Below are 25,957 nucleotides of genomic sequence, written 5' to 3' on the forward strand. Positions count from 1 at the left end.
ATCTGAAATGCCTGGAGTCAGAAGTTTCAGATTTTGAATTCTTTTAAAATTTAGGGATATTCACGGATACATAATGTGTTATCTTAGGGATGAAAACTTAAGTCTAAACATGAAATTAACATATGCTTTAATATACCTTATACACACAGCCTGATGGTAATTGTATACAATATTTTTAGTAATTTTGTGCATGAAACAGCTTTGACGGCATTTTTGACTGTGACCCATCACATAGGGTCAGGTGTAGAATTTTCCATGTGTGGCATTATGTCAGTGCTCAAAACATTTTGGATTTGGAGCATTTCAAATTTCAGATTTTCAGATTAGGTACATTGAACCTGTATCATAAAGCAAAAGTGGAAACAACTCTTGAAAGTCTTGGCCCTAGAGGGAGCATTTCCAGTATATTGTTCCTAGTTCTCTGTCATAAAGATGGGCGAAGCCTGTTGCAGCCAAGAGATTTCAAGTATTTCCCATAGGCAAGACTCTTCCCATAGGGAGGAATGCATCACACAGCTTAGTTGATGCATGCAACTTTTCTGGTTCTATTAACAATACCATGATGGCCAAGCAAACTTTCAGCTGATTATGATCTGTTTGTTTATATAACCTGAAAACATTGACAGAATCGTTGTATATCTGAATAATGAATATTCCAGTCCATAAAAGCATATAGTACATTTAAATGATACATGTAAGTTGACATTATATGCTTTTGCTGTTTTATTGTATTTATCTCAGTTTCACATGTCTCTCATAGCCTGATTATCTCTAGGAATCAAGAATACTGCCTTCCAAAGGAGGGGTGGATCCCAGAACAATGCTTCTTAACTTGTAAGTTAATTCAAATCACTTGAGAGTGTTGTGAGCCTATAGATTCAAATTCAGTAGACCTGGGGTGGGACCTAAGATTTTGCATTTTTAATAAACTTCAGGGGATCGCTATACTGCTGATCTATATTACATACAGCAAGTTATTACTGCATAATTGTATAATAAAGATGCCTACTGGAAACATCTTCTTAGTTCCAGCCAACATTCCCTAGATGAGTGAAGCTTTAAAAAAAAAAAAAAAGTGCCAGTGCTCCCCCCACCCACATTCAGTCACAATCTGTGGAGAATGGGCACCTGATGGATCTCCCCATATGATTCTTCAGTGAAACCAGGATTGTAAATTATTACTAGCTATACAAGAAGTTATATTTTACTATTTTTGTCAATATGAAAATTTGGCATTTAATGAAGTCAAATATTTTTTAAGTCTTAATGATAAATGATAAAAGCTGTTGAATAAAATTATATTTATGGCATTTAAAATTGAACCACAAATGCTTCTTTGATTTTTAAACAAAAATCAACACTGGCAGAAATTAGAATGATTTTTTTTTTTTTTTTTTTTTTTGACATGGTCTCGCTCTATCACCCAGGCTGAAGTACATGGCACAATCTCTGCTCATTGCAACCTCTCCCGCCGGGGCTCAAGCAATCCTCCCACTTTAGTCTCCTGAGTAGCTGGGATCACAGCTTCGTGCCACCATGGCCAGCTAATTTGTGTATTTATTTGTACAAATAGGTTTTGCCATGGTTGCCCAGGCTGGTCTTCAACTCCTGGGCTCAAGTGATCCACTCGCCTTGGCCTCCCAAAGAACTGGGATTACAGGTGTGACTCACCAGCCCCAGCTGAAAATAAATTAAATTTTAATGGCTCGCCTTCCTCTCACCCGTTTTATACGTATTCACAGAATGCAAGAGTATATCACAAAAGAGTTTTTGGAAAATTTACTTCAGAAGAGGGCAAAAATAAGATATAATTTCTAGGTAGATATAAGATCATGCTTTCAACTTTCAAAACAATGTGTATCATCAGGTAGATTAAAAAATGGGAATCACCATAATGTCTGTAATAAATTAGAGGCTATTTTTGATTTAATAAAGATCAAAAACTTCCATCATCAGTGGAGGCTGCTCTGTTTACATTGTGTATTTTACTGGTCTTCCAGTGATCAGATTTTGCTATTCATTAAATTGTTTTGTCATTCCCATTTGCCAAGCATTTTAGCATTACTGACAAAATTTTAACAAGTTTATGTTATTTTTAAATTTAATTTAGTAAACCTAAAATATAGGAATGTTTCCTTAGAATTTTCCTTCTTCAAAGAAGTATACCCATGATGTAGGAAACTACATTCAATAGATAGAAGGACTTAGAGAAGCAGAGGTGGGGTCTGCAATGCCATTTACTCAAAATTTATGTTTGCAGTGGCCCCAGGTTTTCAAATCATCTTTAAATGACTTTATGAATATAGTAAAAGGGATACACTGACTGACTGGGATTTAAAAAGAGGTTATTTGGGCTGGGCATGGTGGTTTAACCCTGTAATCCCAGCACTTTGGGAGGCTGAGGCCGGTGGATCACGAGGTAAAGAGTTGGAGACCAGCCTGGCCAGCATGGTGAAACCCCGTCTCTACTAAAATTACAAAAATTAGCCAGGTGTGGTAGCGTAATCCCAGCTACTCAGGATACTGAGATAGAATTGCTTGAACATGGGAGGCAGAGGCTGCAGTGAGCTGAAATCGCACAACGGAACTCCAGCCTGGGCAATTGAGCAAGACTCCGTCTCAAAAAATAAAAATAATAAATAAATAAATACATAAAGAGGTGATGTGTGCGAACTTGTGTAATTCTTTCTGAACCACTTCACTTGTGATACACCATGAATTAATTTGAAATAACGAATTTTATAAATACAAGATAAATTTTATGACACTGTATTATTTTGCATTAAAACTATTAATTCGCTTAACATAATCATTCACATTTTATCACAATACTAATAATCCTGCCTTGAAGCAGAATCTTAATCCTTCCTCAAGGAGGCAGGATCTTAATTCTATGGATAATGTATACTGAAGTTTTAAACCTTAGAAGTGACTGGAGCTGGTCTCAAACACTGAGATGCCCTCCCTCAATTGAAAAGATACAAAACTTTAAATAAGTATCTCCCTAAGTAAAGTTTTAAGCTTTCATATTCATTTACATTTTTAAATTTCTTTTGTTTTCCCTAGATATCCATAGTTCTTATCTCCTTACATTGCCTTCTCTTAGTTCAAACATATCTCCTAGTGATACCTTTCCTTACTTTCAATCTAAACTTGCCACATTAGCTCTAATCCTGGCCTCCTTATATACCTCTCTTCTTCATTTTTTTGGAATCAAACTCTCACCACCTGACATTTTATGTATTTCACCAATTATGTTTAGTTTACATGTTTTCCATATAGCTCTTCTCACTGAACTAAATTCAATAAAGAAAGACTTTTCTTCTGTTCTTTGACCACTGTATTTCCAACACTTCAAAAAAAGTGCAGGGCACACAGTGCACATTCAGTAATGTTTGTTGGATGAATTAATTTTTGGTAATCACAGTTATGTCAGTTCTAAAAAAATGTTTATAAGACAAACTTAATTTCAGTTCTTGTGATAATATTTTTTTTTTTTTTTTGAGACAGAGTTTCGCTCTTGTTGCCCAGGCTGGAGTGCAGTAGCGTGAATTGGACTCACTGCAACCTCCGCCTACTGGGTTCAAGTGATTCTCCTGCCTCAACCTCCTGAGTAGCTGGGATTACAGGCACTCGCCACCACACCCAGCCAATTTTTGTTCTTTTTTTAGTAGAGATAGGGTTTCACCATGTTGGCCAGGCTGGTCTCGAACTCCTGACCTCAGGTGATCCACCCTCTCCTCCCCACTCGGCCTCCCAAAGTGATGGGATTACAGGCATGAGTCACTGCTCCCAGCTGTGATTACTGTTTTCAAGGAAGCTATGTCAATAACATTTTGCTTCTAGGAGTTTTGTTTTATATTTAGCACTTACACAGAATTCTTAAAAGAAAAAAAATAAAATTATTATATATTAAATGAGGTTAGGTCCTGAGGATAATTATTCAAACTAAAGTGGCTTAATGTCTTCAATCAAGTCATACTCATAATTACTAAGTAATAAACACATGGCCAGTTAAAAGCTACATATGCTATTATCATAACCTTTCCATTATCCCAACAAGCTAGTTAGAAAATAACACTGAGAAAATGTCACCATTTACAATAAAAATTAAAACACAAAAATAATAAGCAATACTTAGAAATAAAAACAGCAGGAAAGAGATTTGGCATATTTTAAGAAAGCTATAAAATTCTACTAGGGTATATAAAAAAAGAAATAAAAGAAATGTACTGTGCATATTGTCTGACTCAGATGAAAGCTACACCTTGTGACTATTTTAATTCTTAAATTATTATAACTATTGAAACAAATTTTAATTTAAAAAATTCCAATTGAATATTTGGGGGAATTTGAAAAAAAAACAAAGATAATAGGACAGGTGAGCCAAGAATATTTTCAAAGAGAGAAGAGTGAAAATGTCTTTTAAAAATATTAAAATAAGTTATAATGAAGCATGTTATAATTGAAAGACTGTAAGATTAGCATGAGAACAGAAAGACAGAATTCAACAGAAATAAACCCTGAAATGAATGAGAACTTAATACTTAGTGGGTATCACTGTTAATGATTTTGATTTAGTCAACCAATGGAGTTAGGAAACTGGCTAGCTCTTTGAAACTATGTAAGTAAATTCTCACCATCCATCACAAGTGCTATGCATCTCTCTCATCTCTATTAAACTCAGATAAATGAAGAGAAAACATAATAAATACTCATTTAGCCTTTTGATAGATACAGGACATCTAAATAATAAAATCACTGGAAGAAATTACCCAAGAAAGCATTTGAGAAGAGTTTGCCAAGTTTTAGAATTTCAGTTTTTTGATTCATCTTATGCAAATTTTAACAAAATTCAAGAAGCTGAAGAAATATTTCAAACAAGTGTGAACAGAGACTACTACCTTTAATATAGCAAAATCTTAGTATGTCAACAAGGAAACAAATATATATGTTCATATATACCAGAAGTCAACATAAACTAAACATGTAGAATGGGTAAATGGACAATCCAAAAAGAGACATATAAAATGGTTAATAAATATACAATTTATTTTATTTAAAAGTGTATAATTCTAATGTGATGAAGCAACAGAAATGAGATTTATCCTCCCACGTGAAATGACTAAAAATATAGACAAAATACATGAAAGAGAAGTTTCTAGGACATTGGACATTGAGCGATGAAGGACATTGATCCCTGAATGATGAAAAACAAACACATCAATCCTAGGATTGTCACATCTTGCCACCTTGAAGAATGAAGTTGAGACACAGCAGAACTATCTGAAATGGAACATACAAAGAAATACGTGCTTTTTAAAAAAAAATTTTAAAGCATATTAGTAAGCTTGGGGCAACTTCAAGTAGCCCAATACACATATATTTATAATCCCTGAACAAGTGGACCACAAAAAATATTTGCAGTAATATATAACTAAAAATTTTCCAAATTTGTTAAAAACACTTAACCTAGATAGTTAAGAAATTCAATAAACTGAAGTGTAAGACATGTGAAGAAAACTATTCCAAAGTATATCACAATGAAATTCATTAAAATTAATCATAGAGAGAAATTATTAAAAGCATCTAGACAGAAAAGATGCATTGTACACAGAGGAACAAAGTTAAGAATGATGGCATATTCTTATTGAAAAAAATGCAAACCAGAAGGTAATAAACAACTTTACAGTATAGAATAAGAAATGTCAACCTTAAATTTTTTGACCAGAAAATAATAAAATATTTAAAAGATTAAAGTGAAATAAAGACACATTAGAGCTGGAAGAATATATTACTTGCACACCTGGAGTAAAAGGTAATTTAAAGGATGTTCTTCAAGCAGAAGAAAAAGTGAGACTAGGTGAAATCTGTATCTACACAAAGAAATGATGAACACTGAAATTGGTAGTTACATGGGTAAATATATAAACATTTAAACACTGTATTTAAATTTGTTCAAAAATAACTCACTTTTAGGCCAGGTGCAGTGGCTCATGACTGTAATCCCAGCACTTTGGGAGGCCGACGCTGGTGGATCACCTGAGGTCAGGAGTTTGAGACCAGCCTAGCCAACACGGTGAAACCCCCATCTCTACTAATAATACAAAAATTAGCTAGGCATGGTGGCCCACACCTGTAATCCCAGCTACTGGGGAGGCTGAGGCAGTAGAATCGCTTGAACTCGGGAGGTGGAGATTGTAATGAACCGAGATCACAGCATTGCACTCCAGCCTGGGCAACAGAGCGAAACTCTGTCTCAAAAAAATAAAATAAAATAAAAATAAAAATAACTGACTTTTAAATGCAAAAATTATAACATTGTATTTTGGGATTTATAACATGTAGCATAAAATGTATGATAACTATGGCATAAAGGTTGGAAATAGAGAAACAGAAGTATACCACTGTAGAGCTCATACACACACACACACACACACACACACACAGTTGCCCTCCTCTGATATATCCCATTTCATATATATGTACATATATAAATATACATATATATGTATATACACACGTGTACATGGATATATATAATATGTATGTGTATATATGTACACATACATATATAAATACATACATAAATACTGGCCTGTTTACAGCTCACTACCTTGAAGAGGGAAGTAAAATAATAATATCACAGGAGGACCACTTTAAATAGTTAAAAATATACATTATAAGCCACAAAGGAAACATCAAAATAATGCAAAAACCAGTTATAATTAACAAATAACAAAGCAAATTTAATTATTTGTTTTGTTATTTTAATAATTAAATTTAATAAATTTAATAAATTTAATTATTAAAAATGCTCTTTTAATATAAAGCACACTAGACAAAATTTTAAAGAAACTAAAAGCGGAAGAAATGGAAAGTGTATGGCAAGATGATAGACCTTAATGCAACAATAACAATGATCATATTAAAAGTGAAAGCGCTAAATACATTATTTAAAATCTAGAGATTTAACATGCAGAGTCTGTCAGATTGAATGAAAAAGCAGGACCCAACTCTTTGCAGCCTATAAGAAACACACTTTAAATATAAATACATAGTACATAAATATAAATACATAAATACATAAAAAGAAAAATAATAGAGTAAGATTTATAACATGTTTACAATAATCAAAAGAAAGATGGAGTGGCCGTATTAATATCTGACAAAAAATATTTCAAAGGAAATAATATAACCAAAAGTAAAATTGCCCAGGCTGGAGTGCAGTGGCATGATCTCTGCTCACTGTAACCTCTGCCTCCTGGGTTCAAGCAATTCTCCTGCCTTGGCCTCCCAAGTAGCTGGGATTACAGGTGCCTACCACCATGCCCAGATAATTTTTGTATTTTTAGTAGAGATGGGGTTTCACCATGTTGACCAGATTGGTCTTGAACTCCTGACCTCACGTAATCTGGCCACCTAAAGCGCTGGGATTACAGGCGTGAGCCACCATGCCCAGCCAAGAAGGTCATTTCTTAACAAAAAAGAGGTCAACTAATCAAGAGAAAATAATGATCCTAAGCATGTATGTATCTATACAATAAAAGAGTATGGAAATACATGAAGCCAAAACTGATAGAACTGAAAGTAGGAAAAGGCAAACAGACAATCATAGCCTTTAAATAAAAATGACAGGAAGTCGTTGTTTTGAACTAAGCTACTGAACTAAGCTCAACAGACCAGACTAAAAATCAAAATGGAGCCACTCATGCTGACTTTCCATGTCACCAAACCCAAACTGACTTGTTACTTGACCTTCCTAGAAAGGAGTAGTGAGAGGTTAACAGCCTAATTTCCCAAACAGGCCAGTTTCAATCAGCACGATAATGAAGTTTCCTCTGCATTAATTCTAACAATAAAGTGTAACCTCAAGTGACCTGATGTTAACCAGTTATTTTTCTACTGTTCCTGCTTTATAAGGAAAGTAACTTTGAAATGATCAATCTGCTTTTTATTTTTTGTTACTTCTTTTTTAAATTCTTTTCTATCTATAAAACCAGCCTCTTCTGCCCAGCTCATTGGGACACTTTTTCTATTTTATAGAATGAAGTGTTGCTCATTCTAGAACTGCAAATAAAGCAATTAAGATTTTTAGACTAAACTGTTGTAATTTTGCCTTATGGCATAGCCAAAGATTTCAACACCCTCTTTCATTAGCTGATAGAAAAAGTAGACAGAAAATCAGTAAAGAAACAAAAAGCTTGAATACTATCTTCAATCAACTTGACTTCATTGATATTTATAGAACATTCTATGTGGTGAAACTGAGGTAAAGACTTTAAGAATAGGAAAGGTTTGAATTGGAGTTTGAAAAAAGGATAAAGTTTGGATATCTAGAGGGAGAGGGAATTCCAAATTAAAGAAAGATTATGAAATAAGTTCAATTCAAATGTCTCTGCAACAAAAAATCAAATAAAACTGAACTACCTTGACAAAGCATACAGTCTGACTTAGAAATGAAAGCAGAAAACAAATGAATGTAATACATTACATACTGGTATAATAATTACAGGAAGCTACTAAAAAGTGTTGTATGAGTACACAGGAGGGAACAGTATTTGCTAGTGCGAGAGATTGAATGGATGGTTAACGTCAGGCCTCTGAGCCCAAGCCAAGCCATCGCATCCGCTGTGACTTGCAGGTACATGCCCAGATGGCCTGAAGTAACTGAAGAATCACAAAAGAAGTGAAAATGCCCTGCCCGGCCTTAACTGATGACATTCCACCACAAAATAAGTGAAAATGGCCGGTCCTTGCCTTAAGTGATGACATTACCTTGTGAAAGTCCTTTTCCTGGCTCATCCTGGCTCAAAAAGCTCCCCCACTGAGCACCTTGTGACCCCCACTCCCGGCCACCAGAGAACAACCCCCCTTTGACTGTAATTTTCCTTTACCTACCCAAATCCTATAAAACAGCCCCAACCTTATCTCCCTTCGCTGACTCTCTTTTTGGACTCAGCCCGCCTGCACCCAGGTGATTAAAAAGCTTTATTGCTCACACAAAGCCTGTTTGGTGGTCTCTTCACATGGACGCGCATGACAGTTAATGGAGGAAGGGACACTTGCATAGGGCTTAATAAGAGAATTCTAAAGCAATATGTAGGCTAGAGGCTATTAGAAAAGAAGTAAAAAGGCATGAACAAAGATACTGAGGTAGAAAGGTAGAAGGCATGCTTATAATCAAAGAGATTTCAGTTAAACTATATTGCAGAAAATGCAGTTGGAAAGAAAATAACAGTAAATACAATTGAAATATCATTAGGACCCATTTTACGTAATAGTTTCAACTTTTAGCATTTAGTGAATACTTGTGAAATATTGAAATAAAATTGCATGTAAAAAGACAAAACTTCACATCTATGCTTTTATACTGACTGAAGTTTGTCTCTTCTCTTTTCCTCTAGTATCCATGTAATAGGTTTAGAAGGTAATTAATTTAATGAATGCTTTCCTGGTGTTTACAGGACTAACATTTTAATACATAGAAAACAGGTAGTAGTACTGTCTAAAAAATATATATTGTTTGACCAAAGCATATTCTTAGAAATACTATCACTCTATTCCTTAATCACTTTACATCATTAGAGAACACTGATTAGAATGGATTAGAAAGATTTGGAACCAACCCAAATGTCCATCAATGATAGACTGGATAACGAAAATGTGGCATATACACACCATGGAATACTATGCCGCCATAAAAAAGAATGAGATCGTGTTCTTGGCAGGGACATTGATGAAGCTGGAAGCCATCATTCTCAGCAAACTAACACAGGAACAGAAAACCAAACACTACATGTTCTCATTCATAAGCAGGAGTTGAACAGTGAGAACACCTGGACACAGGGAGGGGAAAATCACACACTGGGGCCTGTCATGGGGTGGGGAACAAGGGAAGGGAAAGCATTAGGACAAATACCTAATGCATGTGGGGCTTAAAACCTAGAAGACGGGTTGATAAGTGCAGCAAATCACCATGGCACATGTATACCTACGTAACAAACCTGCATATTCTGCACGTGTATCATGGTACTCAAAGTGAAATTTTAAAAAATTGAAAAATGAAAAGAATGTGCCTCACAGGCATCCCCAAATCCCAACTCCTTATTAAACATTTCCATACTCAAAAACAAAAATTAAACTAAACAAATTATACACACAACAAAAACATTGAGCATTTTCTTTAATTTCATAATTTCAGCTTTATGGAGGTGTATATATATCAGTATGATATATCTCGGAATGTAAGTTTAGTTTTTGCTGGCAAAGTCCATAATAATGAATGAAATTATTTAGCTAGCTATCTAGATATAGATATATATCACCATAAAAACATGGTAAATCTTAGAGAAAAAGCAGAACCTGGAAATTCATTCAAATATTAGTGAGTGTGAAGAAAAGAAGTTGCTAGAAATTGCAAATTCCTAGAACTAGAGCTGCCAATCATTTTTCCTTTCCTTGAGGGACTATCTCAAATGAATCACATCACTTTTTACATTGAGATTTAACTTAGCCTAGAATCTTACAATGTAGACTTGTTTTAGCCTCATTGATGAGAACAACATATTTATGGCAGTTTCTTTTCCAGTATTAGGTGAAAGAGATACTCCACTTGGTCCCTCAACTAAAGATTACCAAAGTAAAACCAACCAAACAAACAAATAAAACACAAATATAAATTGGTGGCTTTAAAAAAAGGCACAACCCCAAACACTAAAAATCAAGCTCATAAATCCACAAAAGCCAAATATAAACTGAAAGCTGGAAACTTGAAAAGTAAAGATAGTATAAAACCAATGTTTTATTCACACGCTAAAGACTTTGACGTTTTGTTCTAATGGCTTCATTGGTGGATGGGGTAAACAAAATCCACAATGGGTCTAAAGGAGACCCTAAATAAATCTAGATCCCATTGTCTAAATGTGATAAAAAATAAACATGCTGCATAAAACAGATGGGTGAAATGTTTTGTTTTTTATTCCTGTTATGAGCTTGTACTGAGCTAATAATAAATAATTAATCTTGACTAAAAATTTGAGCCGTAAATCTACACTTGGGTTTGTGGTCCCAATTCAGCATACACAATTAAATATAAAACATAATACATAAATACAAAAGGAACAAAAGCATCAAAGAATTCCCATAGATAAAATTCCAAGAAAGATAAGCTCATCTACGAGTAAATAAATAGTACATAAGGAAAAATATCACCATGACTGAGAGCCAGCAGAAAAAAGAGGCAAGAGAAACTGATGCTCAAAAATAAGAGATAATTGTCTAATAAGATGTAAAATATCAAATAATGATGTTAAATATATCTTACAAAATACACATCAGCAAAGCGAGAGTTAAAATATAGCTAAACATTTTGATAGAAAGCTCAGTGAAACTTCTAGTTACAATTTTTTTTTTTTAATTTAAGCAATGAATATAGAAAACCATTAGTCACACATGAAGAGAGAATTATTGGACTATAGAAGCAAGTATGACACAGAATTAAACACCAAAAGGCATCAAGAAAAGTTCATAAAATAACCATGTTAAAGTGAGATTTTAACACATTTTTAATAAGAGTTTAAGGAGGATGAGAAGTTATGACAATATTCTAATAGAAAATTAATAATTTTCTAAAATTGACAAAGCACCAAAACATAGATTCAGAAAATCCAATACAACCTAAACATGGTCAATTAAAAAATATCTATAACTGTGCACATATTAGAAAAAAAACAGAACACCAAAGAAAACTATCTTTTAAAAATATGAAAGCTTCAATATTGCTTAGATGTCAGTTATCTCTAAGCCAGGTGATTTATTCAATACAATTCACATAAGAAATCCCTATGGCATATTTCTCTTTAGAAATGATACAAAGTGATTCTAAAATTTATAAAGAAATGTAATACATCTAGATGAGCCAAAAGAACTTTGAAAAAGAAGAAGATGGAAGAACTACCATTATTTGATTTTAAGATACTACTATCTGATGTTAAGATACAAAGTAAGGATGAATTTTATGGTATGTCAATTATATCTCAATTAAAAATGATGAAAAGGGGAAGGAAGGAGTAGGTTTGCAGTTGTGACATGCTTTCTGTGATTTAGTAAATTTTAATATGAAAGTGAAAGTTGCACAGTCTGAATGGTCAACAAATCAGTTATGTTAAAATATACCTATATGAAGCAATAAACACATGAAAAGGTGTCCAGTATTATTAGTTATCAGTAAACTACAAATGAAAATAAAATAAATCCCTCTATTCATCAATCGTGAATGATTTAAAGAGACTGATGATATTAAGTGTTGGCATAAATGTAGAACAAATGAAACTCTTCTACATGGTTCCTATAAAATAAAATACAAAGTATGAGTACTGTCAAAAAAGTGTGGAAATTCCTTATACAGATAAACATGGAATTACTATGTGACTTAACAATTCTACTCTTATGTATTTACAAAGAAATATGAAAATACATGTTTACACAAAACAAGCATACAAATGTTTATAATAACTATATACAAAACTAAAAACAACACAAATGTTTATCCATAGGTGAATGGGTAAACAAATTATTTTATAAGTCATACAAGACAATACTTCTCAGAAATATAATTGAACAAACAAAATTATATTTAGAAAAAAGAATGAAAGAGAAAAAATAATCAATTCAAATAAATGGAAAACAGAAGAAAAATAATACGACAGATAATGGGCACATATAATGGAAACAGTAACATTTAAATTTGTCAGTAATTAGAAGAAATTTAAACGAATATAACCTTTGACCAAAACATAGAAATTGGCAAAAAGATAAAAACATATTTTTCTCTCTTTCTTTTTTTTTTAAAGGGCATACCTAAATCATTAGGACAAGGACTGAAAATAATAAGATGGAAAGGCTGATAATAAGCATGTATCAATTAAAAAAGGCTGTCATAGTAATTTTAATATAAAAATCATCTTTAATGCAAAAAATTAAGAGATAAACTTGGCCAATAAAAACAAAATATTATGTTTATCCAGAAGATATAATGATTCTCTAGTTGCAGGACTTGAATAATAATAGCCTTAGTATACACTTAGAAAAATTAATAAGGAGAAATTTATGAGCTTACATTATAAAGGGATATTTTAATGCACCTTTCTGAGGACATAGTGAAAATAACAGGTTTATTATTTGAACATAAGAATGGATATGTTTGATTAAATGGACATACATGTAACACTAACACTTTTAGGCACACATGGAAGTTTTAAAAATGTAAACTGGTACAACCACTATGGAAAACAGTGTGGCGATTTCTAAAAAAACTAAAAGTAGAACTACCATTTGATCTAGCAATCCCACTATTGGGTATCTACCCAGAGGAAAAGAAGTCATTATATGAAAAAGATAATTGCATATACATGTTTATAGCAGTAAAATTCATAATTGCAAAAAATTTGGAACCAGCCCACATGCCCATCAATCAACAAGTGGATAAACAAATTGTGACACACACACACACACACACACACACACACACCCCATGGAATACTGTTCAGCCATAAAAAGGAACGAAACAATGGCATTCACATCAACCTGGATGGAATTGGAGACCATTATTCTAAGTGAAGTAAGTCAGGAATGGAAAATTAAACATAGTATATTCTCACTCATAAGTAAAAGCTAAGCTATGAGGATGCAAAAGCATAAGAATGATTCAATGGACTTTGGGGACTTGGGGGTAAGGGATGAAAGACTACGCATTGGATACAATATACACTGCTTGGCTGATGGGTGCACCTAAATCTCAGAAACCACCACTAAATAACTTACTCATGTAACTAAACATCACCTAGTCCCCAAAACTCTGTTGAAATAAAAAAAAAAATTAAAGAAAAAAAAATCAATTCACTAAACAAAAATTCCAGAACTCCAATAAGAAACTGATAGGCTCATAAAATGGCTAATCAGGATCGAGCAAAACAAAAAAATTAATTACACAAAATTAAACGATTGATAAAGATAAAAAATTATTCCCTTCATAACTCATAAATCAATTGATATTTCAAAGTATTTTTGTTATCCTGATCAATTTTTTGGCTACAGTTCAATTACAGTCAGTAAGTTATAGAAAAGTACCAAAAAATTATTTCATTCAATTTGAAATAAAAATAAGAACATTTCAGAAGACACAGACTTATCCTGACAAAGAGATATTTACACTAAATGTTAATAAAAGTACTCTATATCTGTACTAGTGAAAAATACCCAAGACAGCATCTCGAAGGGATTTTTAATTTAAATGTTTATATTTGAAAGGAAGAAAGAAAAATTAATAAGCTGGACATTTAACTTAATCACTGATGAATAAAATGGATGTAAAAAGCAGATGAAAAATAATGATGACAAGAATGTAAACTAGTAAAGTAAAAAACAAAGACAGAGAACAACCAAGCCAGAAAGTACAGTTCACTGAAAAAAAAGAGAGGGATGGAGGGGAGACAAAAAGGGAGAGCAAGAACAATAAAGGAAAAATGTGAGTGCAAATGAGAGCAAGACTGTGCCCTCGCAAAACCAAGAAGGCACTAGTAAGTCATAATAGAAATCAAAATACGATATTACTGCCACAAGTGAAATGATTAAACATATAATAAGAGGATATTATGTATTACTGTTTGTGTATATTCTTGAAAAGTTATATAAGTGAAAAAATATTCTTTTCAAAGTACTAAAAGTGACTCCAGAAGAAATGAAACAAAATCTTAAGAGTCTTTTATTGGTTACATAAATTTAAAAACTAAATAATTTTTTTAATCTCACAAAGAAAGCAATGGGTCCAAATGTCCTTATAGTCTAGTTCCAATTTTAAACAATTTTTTCCACGCAATCAGTATAGCAAGAACATTGTTTTCCAACCCATTTTATGAGTTTAGCATAACCTAATTTGAATCTGAAATCAGTATATTTCAAGAAAAATAATCACCAGGTCTACTGAATCTTAAGATAAACAGTGTTTTTTTTTTTTTATATGCTGAGAAAGTCAACTTTTAATTTATAACTCAGTCACCGATATGCATATTTGTTGATTGACCTGAATTTTTTTTTCTATTTAAGATGAAGTCATTCATATTTTTTCTTGTTTGTATCATATGTCACTGTTTTAGTTTTCCAGAGTCATTTGTTCTGAGGCACATCAAGTATACAAAGACGATTTGGGGAAAAAGATTTTGAACTTATAAATGTGAAGTCTAGAGTGTTATTATTCCATGGTTTCTAGGCTCAGCTTCTAATTTCTCAGTGGCTGTGGAAGATCCTCTATCATCTCTGCCCAGTCTTCCTCTCATTCTTATTGCCTATTATTCTTCTAATAAAAGTCAACTACTTCATTTCATGTTCTCCACACATACTCCCCTTACTGACACTGTGCATTTGCATGAGACTTTTCCTTCCTCTCTACCTGCTGATCACAACCCAGCTCATGTTGCCGTTTTCCATGAGGCATTTTACAACCCTTTGAATCTTCTCTAAATTTCCATGCATGTTTGTAAAAGCATATTTGGTCCTTTATGCTTATTTAGGTGTACAGTAAGTACAGCATTGAAATACAAAAGCCCTAAACCATTTGTAAATTATTACATATATCAGGACTGTTAAGGAGTAAAATGTTTCCTACTGAATGTACTTTTTTGTTTGTGTTAAAAACATATAACATAAAATTTACTCTATTAACCACTTTTAAACACACAGTTTTGTAGTGTCAGGTATATATTTGTTTCTGTGAAACAGATTTCCAGAACTTTTTCATCTTGCAAGTATGAAACTCGACAAAAATTCCAAGAACTCTAATAAGAAATTGATGAGCTCATAAAATGGCTAATCACTAAATGAGAGCACCTTGCTGTCCTTTGCACTCAAATTCTTCCTTTATTGCTCTTGCTCTCCCTTTTTGTCTCCCTTCCATCCCTCTCTTTTTTTTTTTTTTTTTCAGTGAATTGCATTTTCTGGCTTGGTTGTTCCCTATTTATCTTTGTCTTTTACTTTACTAGTTTACATTCTTGCCGTTATTATATATCCATCATATATCCATTAAAAAACAACTTCCCTTTTTCCTCTCCCCTCAAACCCTAGCAACCACCATTTCACTCTTCGTTTTCATGAACTCAACCACTCTAGATATCTCATTTAATAAGTAGAATGTTACAGTATTTGTCCTTCTGTGACTGGCTATCTTCACCTTGCACAATGTCCCTAAGGCTTAACAGTGCTGCAGTCTGAGACAGGATTTTGTTTTACTTTTTAATATGTCTAGGGTTTCCATTTCTTTGGAATGATCACTTTCTTAGATGTTTTCCTTTAAAAAGAAAAAAAAAACGGGCCGGGCGCGGTGGCTCACGCCTGTAATCCCAGCACTTTGGGAGGCCGAGGCGGGCGGATCACAAGGTCAGGAGATCGAGACCACGGTGAAACCCCGTCTCTACTAAAAATACAAAAAATTAGCCGGGCGCGGTTGTGGGCACCTGTAGTCCCAGCTACTCGGGAGGCTGAGGCAGGAGAATGGCGTGAACCCGGGAGGCGGAGCTTGCAGTGAGCTGAGATCCGGCCACTGCACTCCAGCCTGGGCGACAGAGCGAGACTCCGTCTCAAAAAAAAAAAAAAAAAAAAAAAAAAACCACGAAAAACAAATCTTTACTACTAGGGATGCACTTTCAGTTATTTACTTGTTTGTGTTATGCTGGAGGAGCAATGCTCACAAAATATTTTTACTTATCTGTTGAATATTGCTGACAACAAGCGTAAAATACTGCAAAGGCATGATACACTGCAGATGTCTGAAGTGGAGAGGGGATGGTCGTGATTTGCACTGATTTGTATTTTACTCATTTAAGTGGATTTTTTGCACCCACCTGTCAGTGTGTACCACCAAAATTTAAGCCCCAATTGAAGTTACCAGTTATTTTATATCATGGATCTCTAGGTTACTTATGAATAGTAGAAAATATCATATGTTTAAATACATGAACACCAAGAATTTGCTTTATTTCTAAACTAAAATAGTTCAAGGTCTTCCTTTTCCTTTCATCATTTTACCTTTATAATACATTGTCCACTGATCTGTTAAACTCATAGGCTGGGCACGGTGGCTCACACCTGCAATCCCAAGCACTTTGGGAGGCCGAGGTGGGCGGATCACGAGGTCAAGAAATCGAGACCATCTGGCCAACATAGTGAAACACTGTCTCTAATAAAAATACAAAAATTAGCTGGGCATGGTGGCGCGTGCTTGTAGCTACTCAGTTGGCTGAGGTAGGAGAATCACTTGAACCCGGGAGGCGGAGGTTGCAGTGAGCCCTGTTTGCGCCACTGCACTCCAGCCTGGCAACAGAGCGAGACTCCATCTCAAAAAAACAAAACAAAAATAAAAAACAAGCTCAATAAATATCTACATGAGGTTTATTTTTCCACTGTCAAAATAATGTTGAACCTGACACAACAGTTACTGCAATAAGTAAATATTGTGCAGAGAGCACAGATGATGTATTATGCACATTGGTCATTTCTCATTTCTCAGCCTGTGTCTGTTTTCCTAAGATTGCGATACTTGCTAGTGTTTTTTTTTTTTTTTTTTTTCCTATGGAGAATATTCTACTTCAAGAGATTTATTTGACCAGCTTCCATTTGTTATTTAGGTATAGGTTTAAATATAACCTCATCAGAGAGGCCTAAATTGACCACTCAGTCTAATGACACTGGCCTTTTCTACAGTTACCTTTTATGTATCGGTTTTTCTTTATTTTCCTTATGAGGCTTATTACTATATGAAACTGTGTTTTTCATTTACCTCTTTACTGTTTCCCTTTTCTGGAACACAAGCTTCATGAAAACAAAGCCCCCTTTTGTCCTGTTGTTGTTCTACTTCTAACACCAGGTGCCAACTAACTGCCCAATAAATAGTTATTGAATGAATAAATGACTGACTGTATATAATATTAATTATGCTATTACATTTTTAAAGGATAATATGGAGGAATCATCATATAATGAAGCATGCAATTACATATGTATACATACAAACAATGCATACACGTAATTACATATGTATACATACAAACAACACATATACGAAAGATTTGTTTTTCGTGTTTTTTTTAAAAGGAAAACATCTAAGAAAGTGATCATTCCAAATAATGATAATAATAATATAATTCATAATAATATAATGAAGCATGTAATTACATACATACATACAAACAATACGTATATGTGTACATATACATGCTTCATTATATTATGTATTTCATATATATGACATTCAGACTCTGGAATCCACTTCCTCTGCCATCAAATCTTGCTACAGTGAGGTTCTCCATGTTAGTAAGTATAGAATCCCAGTCAATGTGGAACTTATCTGTAACCAACTGGCCTCCTGTGAATGTGTAATAGGATAGATAGATACACAGATATACTTAGAAAGGTAGATTCAGCATTTCCACTATTTACCTTTCCAAAAATGCTTAATCTTTTTGAGTCAATATAAGGCAGTTTCAGCAAAAATCTGCAATGAAAAAGAAAAACAATAGTTGTATCTTTGTAAGTTAAATGTGTATACAAATGTTTACTTGGCATGCATACATCCAAAACAATAGCTAATGACTAGAAATGTTTCACTAACTGTAGCTCTATTCATGTATAAGGGTCATATACTCCCAAATCTTGCTACTCAAAGTGATGGTCTAGTAGTTTGGTATCACCTGAAAGCTTGTTATAAATGCAGAAGCCTAGGCCCAGTTCCATTCCTACTGAATCAACGTCTACATCTGAACCATATCATATCTGGTTTCTGTGTGCTATTATAAAGAACCCACTAACTTTCTTAGGTCACACATTCATGCCAGTGTGGTAATGGTATCTGTGAAACTTCAAGAATTGTGATTAACTGAGGATATAACAGACATTGTGGATTACTATAAACACATAATATAGTGGTATAATTAAAATGTATCCTACTTTCATAAATCCAAAGTAAATTTTAATTCCAGAGGGGAAATACGAGAATTATTTTATTATACCAGTAAGGGTGACAGGTACTTGAAAAAAATGAAATAGGTTTTATGATTACCTTACAACATTGATTAGTCACCAAAATAGAAGCCTTGAGTCAGGGTTAGTAATATTATATGTATATACTTAGACTCTGTTATTATAGAAAACAGAAGAAAAATGTGCACCCACTTACTTCACAGCTGTTATTTGGTCCTTTACTTCTACTGAACCTAATCTTCGATGAATCTCCTGCAAAATTTTCAGACCCTGGAATCCACTTCCTCTGCCATCAAATCTTGCTACAATGACGTTATCCATGTCAATGAGTACGGAATCCCAGTCAATATGGAACTTATCTGTAACCAACTGGCCTCCTGGTTCTTCATCCCTGCAAATACCAACATATTGGACCAAAACAAGAGCAACTGAAAATCTGGTAGAAATTTTAGCTTTCATATTCACTAGTTAAGTAATGGGAAAGAACTGTGCTGGCTATTAAAATTTCTGTTAATTCTTGATGATAAACCTGAAGGTAAAAAGACAATTTTCCTTTGTAAAATTGTATTTTCCTCTGTAAAATTGTAATTGAAAAGTTCCCTGAATAAAATGAAAGTATGACTTAACACTGTAGTAGAAATTAGTTTAGCTCATTTCTCAATGGGGAAAAATGAAGAAAAATGGATGGTACTTTCCCAAAGGCATTTCTAAATAAATGACTGTCAAGTTGGTAGACAGGTCTGTCTTTATTGGATTTCTTCCAGAGTATTTTAGAAATGTCTTGCAAATGGCTTCCAAGGGCTGAAGGGCCTGATAGCAGAACCAATTATGAAATAATTGATAATAATTTAACAGAAAATATACAACCATAAATAATGTTAAACTAAAAAGAAAACTACATTAGTATTTCCTGAATTGTTTTGTTTGTTTGTTTTTGTGGTGGAATTCTCACTGAGGAAAATTTAAACAAGCAGCGAGAAAAATTCTTTTTTCATCACTAAAGTTGACAGCAAGAAGCATAGACATATATGTTTGAAAAATTTGAAAGCCAGAAGGAAAAAAAGACACACAAATAATAAAGCATGAATGTTCTTTCCAGAGGAAAAGAAGGTACAGTTTTAAAATGTCAGCTTAAAAATTTTTATTAGTTTATTTTCTAGAATACAGAAAAAGTAAAAAAAAAAATCAAACTCTGATACAATCACAGAGAGTGTCAAAGTTCATACCTAGGTATAGTTCCAACAGGCAGTTGTGCGTGTGTAGATATGAAGAGCATTCAAACATCCAACTCTAAAAGGATCTCCATTGTTAGTTGGGTAACCTGTGAGAAATTCCCACCCTACTCACTCTTCAAGGTAAAAACACCAAACTCTCCTGCCTTCCTCTTTTAAGAGCATGTAAATGTTTACCATTTACATGTAAATTTATAAATATGTAAATGTTTATCTAGAAGCCCCAATACACAAACCATATCCAATAACAAGTTTTTAGGTTATTAGCTTCACTACAGCAAATAAACCTCTCATCAACAAATGAAACCAAGCAGATACAGGGGTTGTTTGGGACCAGTAAGTTACATAAAGAAGTAAGGAGACAATCAGACAAAACACAGAGCAACTGAAAATTATTAAAGGCTATTGGGGCTGAATTGTGTTCCCCAAAATTTATATGTTGAATTCCTAACTCCCAGTCACTTAGATTGTGACTATATTTGGAGATACATCCTTTAAAAAGGTAACTAAGTTAAAATGAAACCATAAGGGTGGGCCCCAATCCAATCTGACTGGTGCCCATTAAAGAAGAGGAAATTTAGACACACAAGAGGCCCCAGAGGTGCACAGGCACAGTGGGACTACCACATGAAGAGGTGCAAAGAGGGTGGTTGTCTGCAACTCAAGGATAGCCCTCAGAAGTAACCAATCCTGCTGGCACACTGATCTTTGATTTCTAGCCTTCAGAGCTGTGAGAAAATTAATTTCCATTGTTTAAGATACCCAGTCAGTGATATTTGATATTTAGTTATGGTGGTCCTAGCAAACTAATATAAATGCCTTCTGTGGTCTAAGCATTAAGATCCATTATGTCATGCACTCTATATTTCCAAAATTTAATAAACCTTTTGGGAGTAAGTTTTCTGTTATATGGATTATGAGATGTATTATAAAGAAACACCATAAATAAACTGTGCCATAGAAATTAATGAATCACAACTCTCCTCCGTTCTTTTCTAAATCACTCATTTAATGGTGATCTTCAGTGATTAAATAGAAATATGCCTTGTCTTTCCATAGTGTTTGCAACCTAGATATTTTTTTCTTTTCTCTTATATTTTCTTTTAAAATGTATTTAGTTTATGCAACCTTGGCTCTGGATCAGATAATTTGAAATTTGTTACTACCCATGTCCCCACGCTCTAACCTAGAAGTCTAATGTCTTTATTCAGAAGCAAGCCTGGAATTGCTGGGTTTTTTTTGTTTTTTTTCCAGTTGTCCAGTTGATCCTGATAGAGCTTGTGTAACATTTGAGAACTAGCAGGAATCATTATGCCTAGCGCAATTTCTAGTATGCGTAGGACACGGCCAATGCTTGTTGAAGTAGACCTTTTTAGGGAAAAACACTCAGATGAAGTTTAAAATTGAAAGGTCTTAAAAAGTCTTGAGCTTACATAAAGACACTGTATTTTGAAGCTTGTGGATTTATTGCAAATATTTTGACTTACAAAGAACAGGTACCAAAGATTAACTTCACCTTTGAATACTAAGCTGAGTAAAAATACCAAGGTTGAATCCCAACTTCACTATGAACATAGGCAAAAATACCTGAAACACTGGGACTCAGTCTGTGTCTATAATAATGGAAAATACTATCCTGTTTCCCTCAAAGACATTCTGTAAGCATTAATGGCATAAGGTATTTGAAAATACTTTATGAAGTATAATGAACAAAACCATGATTAGATTTATAGGACAATAAAAACTGTTTTTTATTATTTTATCTGAAGTTAATTTTGCTTATGTTGAGCATATTTCTTTAGAGTTACAGTTAAAAATGGAGAACTACGTAAAGAATTCTGGCTAGGTGTACAATAATTAAATGCACAATATCTATGGATAAAGCATAATTGCTGTGTAATATGAGCTATTATGCCAGAGGTACTCCCATTTTCTATTTCGACCAATGAAATTTAAAGCCTTACAAGGATACTAAAAAAATACAATCAACAGACCCTTGGAGATCAGCAGAGTGTCACTAACTTTTAAGGCAGGATTGTTCACCTTTAAACTCTGGCAGCAGCACTAAAGCAATGTAAAATGTTTTGTTTATTTAAAAGATATAACTTTCCAATTTATATATGACACATTGCCTTGTTCACAGCGATTTTAGAAATTCACAACTAAGTTATGTTTAGTTAAAATGTAACTAAGTCAGACATTTTATGGTAGGCAAATAAATTATTATAAGATACAGTTTAAAATAAGGTATAGTTTACAGACTCACAATTAGTAAGCGGCTACAAATTTTTTAAAACAAACCCTTCAATCCTTTACTCATTATTGCAACACCCATGGAAGAAAACTACAATTGCGCTCTTTTGCTCTCTTCTCTAAATTGCCATTTTAAACTTTAACCTAATCTTTCCAAGGTTTAAATGTTAGACCACGAAGTGGTATCAATTCATTATGAACCAAAGATTTTGAACCCATTTCGGTGATCTAATTGGGTGTTGTTTCTTTTTCTTTGGTGCACAGTATAGGCGTATCTATTTCAACATACATTTAAAAGACCATGGATTATCATGCTAATCATTGACATTATAAGGAACAAACCAGGCATGTGCAGGAAAATGAGGGGCATTACTTGTTTACAAAGTGTTGAGCAGAAAATACTAGACTTACAAATAAAGCTAAGCAAAGAATACTTATTCAGTAAAGGAGGAATAGCAAAACATTTGGTGCTAGGGATGACCACAGAGAATGTACTACAGACAAATCATCTATCTTATAATAAATGGGTACCATGACTCATGTGTGTATTGGCTGTGCAAGATTGCTGAGCTCCAATTGATTTAGTTATTTTTGTTTCTTTCTGAGTGTCTCCCTCATTTTCCTTCTACACAATTTTGCTTTTTTATCTGTCTCAGAAATCTTTGGAGATTCATAGTAGGAAGGGTGTTTCAAGGTTGAGAGTAGGGACATACAACTTTGTTGAAATTTGTGGTGAAAAGAACAATTCCATCTGTTTTAAGCAGTGAAAAGGTCATAGCAATATGAAACTTGTCTATTTCTTAACACAAGCAGCAGAATCAAATTAAGACTGCAAACTTTTCTTAGAAGTTAAGGTCTTTGAGGGCAGAATCCTCATCTATTTCAATACCTTCAACACTGAATGTGTCTGTTTGGATGAGTTCACAATATAATAAAATATAGAAAAAAGGGAATAAAACTAACAATACTCAATAGATTTTTAAAAAGACAGAGCAAGCCACCTCTTCATGACATAACAAAATAATATACCAAAACTGGATTAAAGTGTAGAGATTTGTTCAAACTACATGTTTGATCAGGTTTACAAGGTGTTTCAATTAAATTCTAAAAAGAGGATTGAATTTATATTTGGAAGACTAAGGTTTTAGTCCTTGATTTCATTACCAATGTGCTGAGGTACCTTGAGCAATTAATTGCTTTTTTTATTTCTATTTATTATTTTCCTTGTTAAGTAATATTTGGTGGTAAATAGTTAAGAACACAAATTATCAGGGCAGCACATTTTTAAAAGCACTTATCCTTTTCAGTAAAGCTTTGGTTATAATAAAAAGAAGGAAGAATATTATTCAATGAGAGGACTTCCCATGACCAGTCAAAAGCATGGCAAAATTTGTCAGCTGCTTATTCATGTCGAATGGGACAGTGGAAAGAAGGGACATAGAGATAAGTGCTTTCTAGTCATCTCAGTTCATCGCTCTTTCTAGGCCTACAACAAGTTCACTCAGTGGCACGAGTACCTGTTTGAGAGCTAGAATCCTTGAGAACCAAGGGTTGCAATTTTATTGTAGGCATTATGAATTTTAAAAGAATGTGAAAGGAGGGGTAAAGAACAGAATAAAAATCAAGGTAAGGAAAAGGAAACAATATGCAAAGAACAATATTACCTTATATTCTGAAGCATAATCAATTATCAATGCTTCAATTTTATTCTTCATGACAATTCATTTCAGGTAGAATATTAGATTAACATAGGATAGTAGCTTTAAACAATATTTGCCTTGGTTTAATTAAAAATTTACTTTATAGAGACTTATAATCCGTGATGATTTAGTTGCAGCATATCTAAAGTATAATGAAGCTTGCCCTCTTTCAAGCAGTAGGTACACATAGATCCACATATTGGCTAAGGGCCTCTTGGGCCAATTACTTCTATTTATCTCTTCATTATTTTTAAATTTTTTCTCATAGATGGAGTTTCCTACATGAAGAATGGCTGAATGAATTTTCTCATACACTGTATTTACTTCATCATGTAAGGAATTACATTATTTTTTTTCCTACCAGAGAACTGTTTCTTGACCACATTCCCATCTTCTCCCATTAGGGATATTGTTAATATAATCTTCAAATACCTCACCCTGGTTTATTTACAGTGTAACTTTTGGTTGAATTTTTTTTTTATGAGTCATAACCAGGAAAGCATTTGATATGATCAAGGTTGTTCATATCGCTACCAAGACCCCATCTTCACCTGATAATGTATAGAAAATTCTGTTCATAAATTAAATTCTCAAATTGTATTTATCTCCAAATCACTTGTACTCATCTGTTTTCATTCTCAGACTTTTGCTCATTGTCAAACCTGTAGAAAAATTACCTGCATTAATGACCTAGACCTTATAAGGAAGTAAGCATGTCACTGTGAAAAGGTACAGGTGATATGGGGATCAAATCAAACTGAGTTGAGCCCAAATCCAGTGGCTTTAGACACCTACGCCTAAGTTTGCTTTTAATTTGGTATACAGGGTGATAATAGCATCTAGCCAGTAGAGTTATGGCAGGGATTAAATGAGATTCTATATGTAGCTTTGTAAAGTGCCTGGTCCTTGGTGTAGGTGTTCAATATTATTAACCTAGTTCTGGATAACACTATGGGACTCGATCTTTCACCTTCCATTCCTCTTTTAGAAGCTGAGCCACCCAAATCTGTCTATATCTATGCAACTCTGCATCAATAATTCCTGACTTTTAAAAAGTCAGGAAACAACAGGTGCTGGAGAGGATGTGGAGAAATAGGAACACTTTTACACTGTTGGTGGGATTATAAACTAGTTCAACCATTATGGAAAACAGTATGGCGATTCCTCAAGGATCTAGAACTAGAAGTACCATATGACCCAGCCATCCCATTACTGGGGATATATACCCAAGGGATTATTATAAATCATGCTGCTATAAAAGACACATGCACACGCATGTTTATTAAGTGCACTATTCACAATAAAGCAAACACCTTGAATCAACCCAAATGTCCATCAGTGACAGACTGGATTAAGAAATGTGGGCACATATACACCATGGAATACTATGCAGCCATAAAAAGGATGAGTTTGTGGTCCTTGTAGGGACATGATGCAGCTGGAAACCATCATTCTTAGCAGACTATCACAAGAACAGAAAACCAAACACCCAGACATGTTCTCACTCATAGGTGGGAACTGAACAATGAGATCACTTGGACTCGGAAGGGGAACATCACACACCGGGCCTATCATGGGGAGGGGGGGAGGGGGAGGGGGGAGGATTGCATTGGGAGTTATACCTGATGTAAATGATCAGTTGAGGGGTGCTGACGAAGCTGATGGGTGCACACCAACATGGCACAAGTATACATATGTAACAAACCTGCACTATGCACATGTACCCTAGAACTTAAAGTATAA

At 33.9% G+C, this 25,957-nt stretch overlaps 1 protein-coding gene across 6 annotated transcripts in view; it reads right to left on the bottom strand.

Moving 5' to 3' along the window:
- DPP10 (dipeptidyl peptidase like 10) overlaps positions 1 to 25,957 on the bottom strand; it is a 1,394,248-nt gene that overhangs the window by 12,859 nt on the left and 1,355,432 nt on the right. For 5 of the 6 annotated variants that reach the window (XM_017947907.2, XM_017947910.3, XM_017947911.3 and 2 more), the window contains exons 20-21: positions 19,226 to 19,420; positions 18,490 to 18,544 (exon numbers count right to left, since the gene is read on the bottom strand). In XM_017947907.2, the coding sequence (XP_017803396.2) occupies positions 18,490 to 18,544; positions 19,226 to 19,420 (250 nt within the window). Of the gene's footprint in view, positions 1 to 4,450; positions 5,287 to 18,489; positions 18,545 to 19,225; positions 19,421 to 25,957 lie in introns of those variants that run through there. The other variant, XM_021924269.2, reaches the window with a different exon arrangement.

Source organism: Papio anubis, chromosome 10 (assembly GCF_008728515.1).
Source record: "Papio anubis isolate 15944 chromosome 10, Panubis1.0, whole genome shotgun sequence".
NCBI lineage: Eukaryota > Metazoa > Chordata > Mammalia > Primates > Cercopithecidae > Papio > Papio anubis.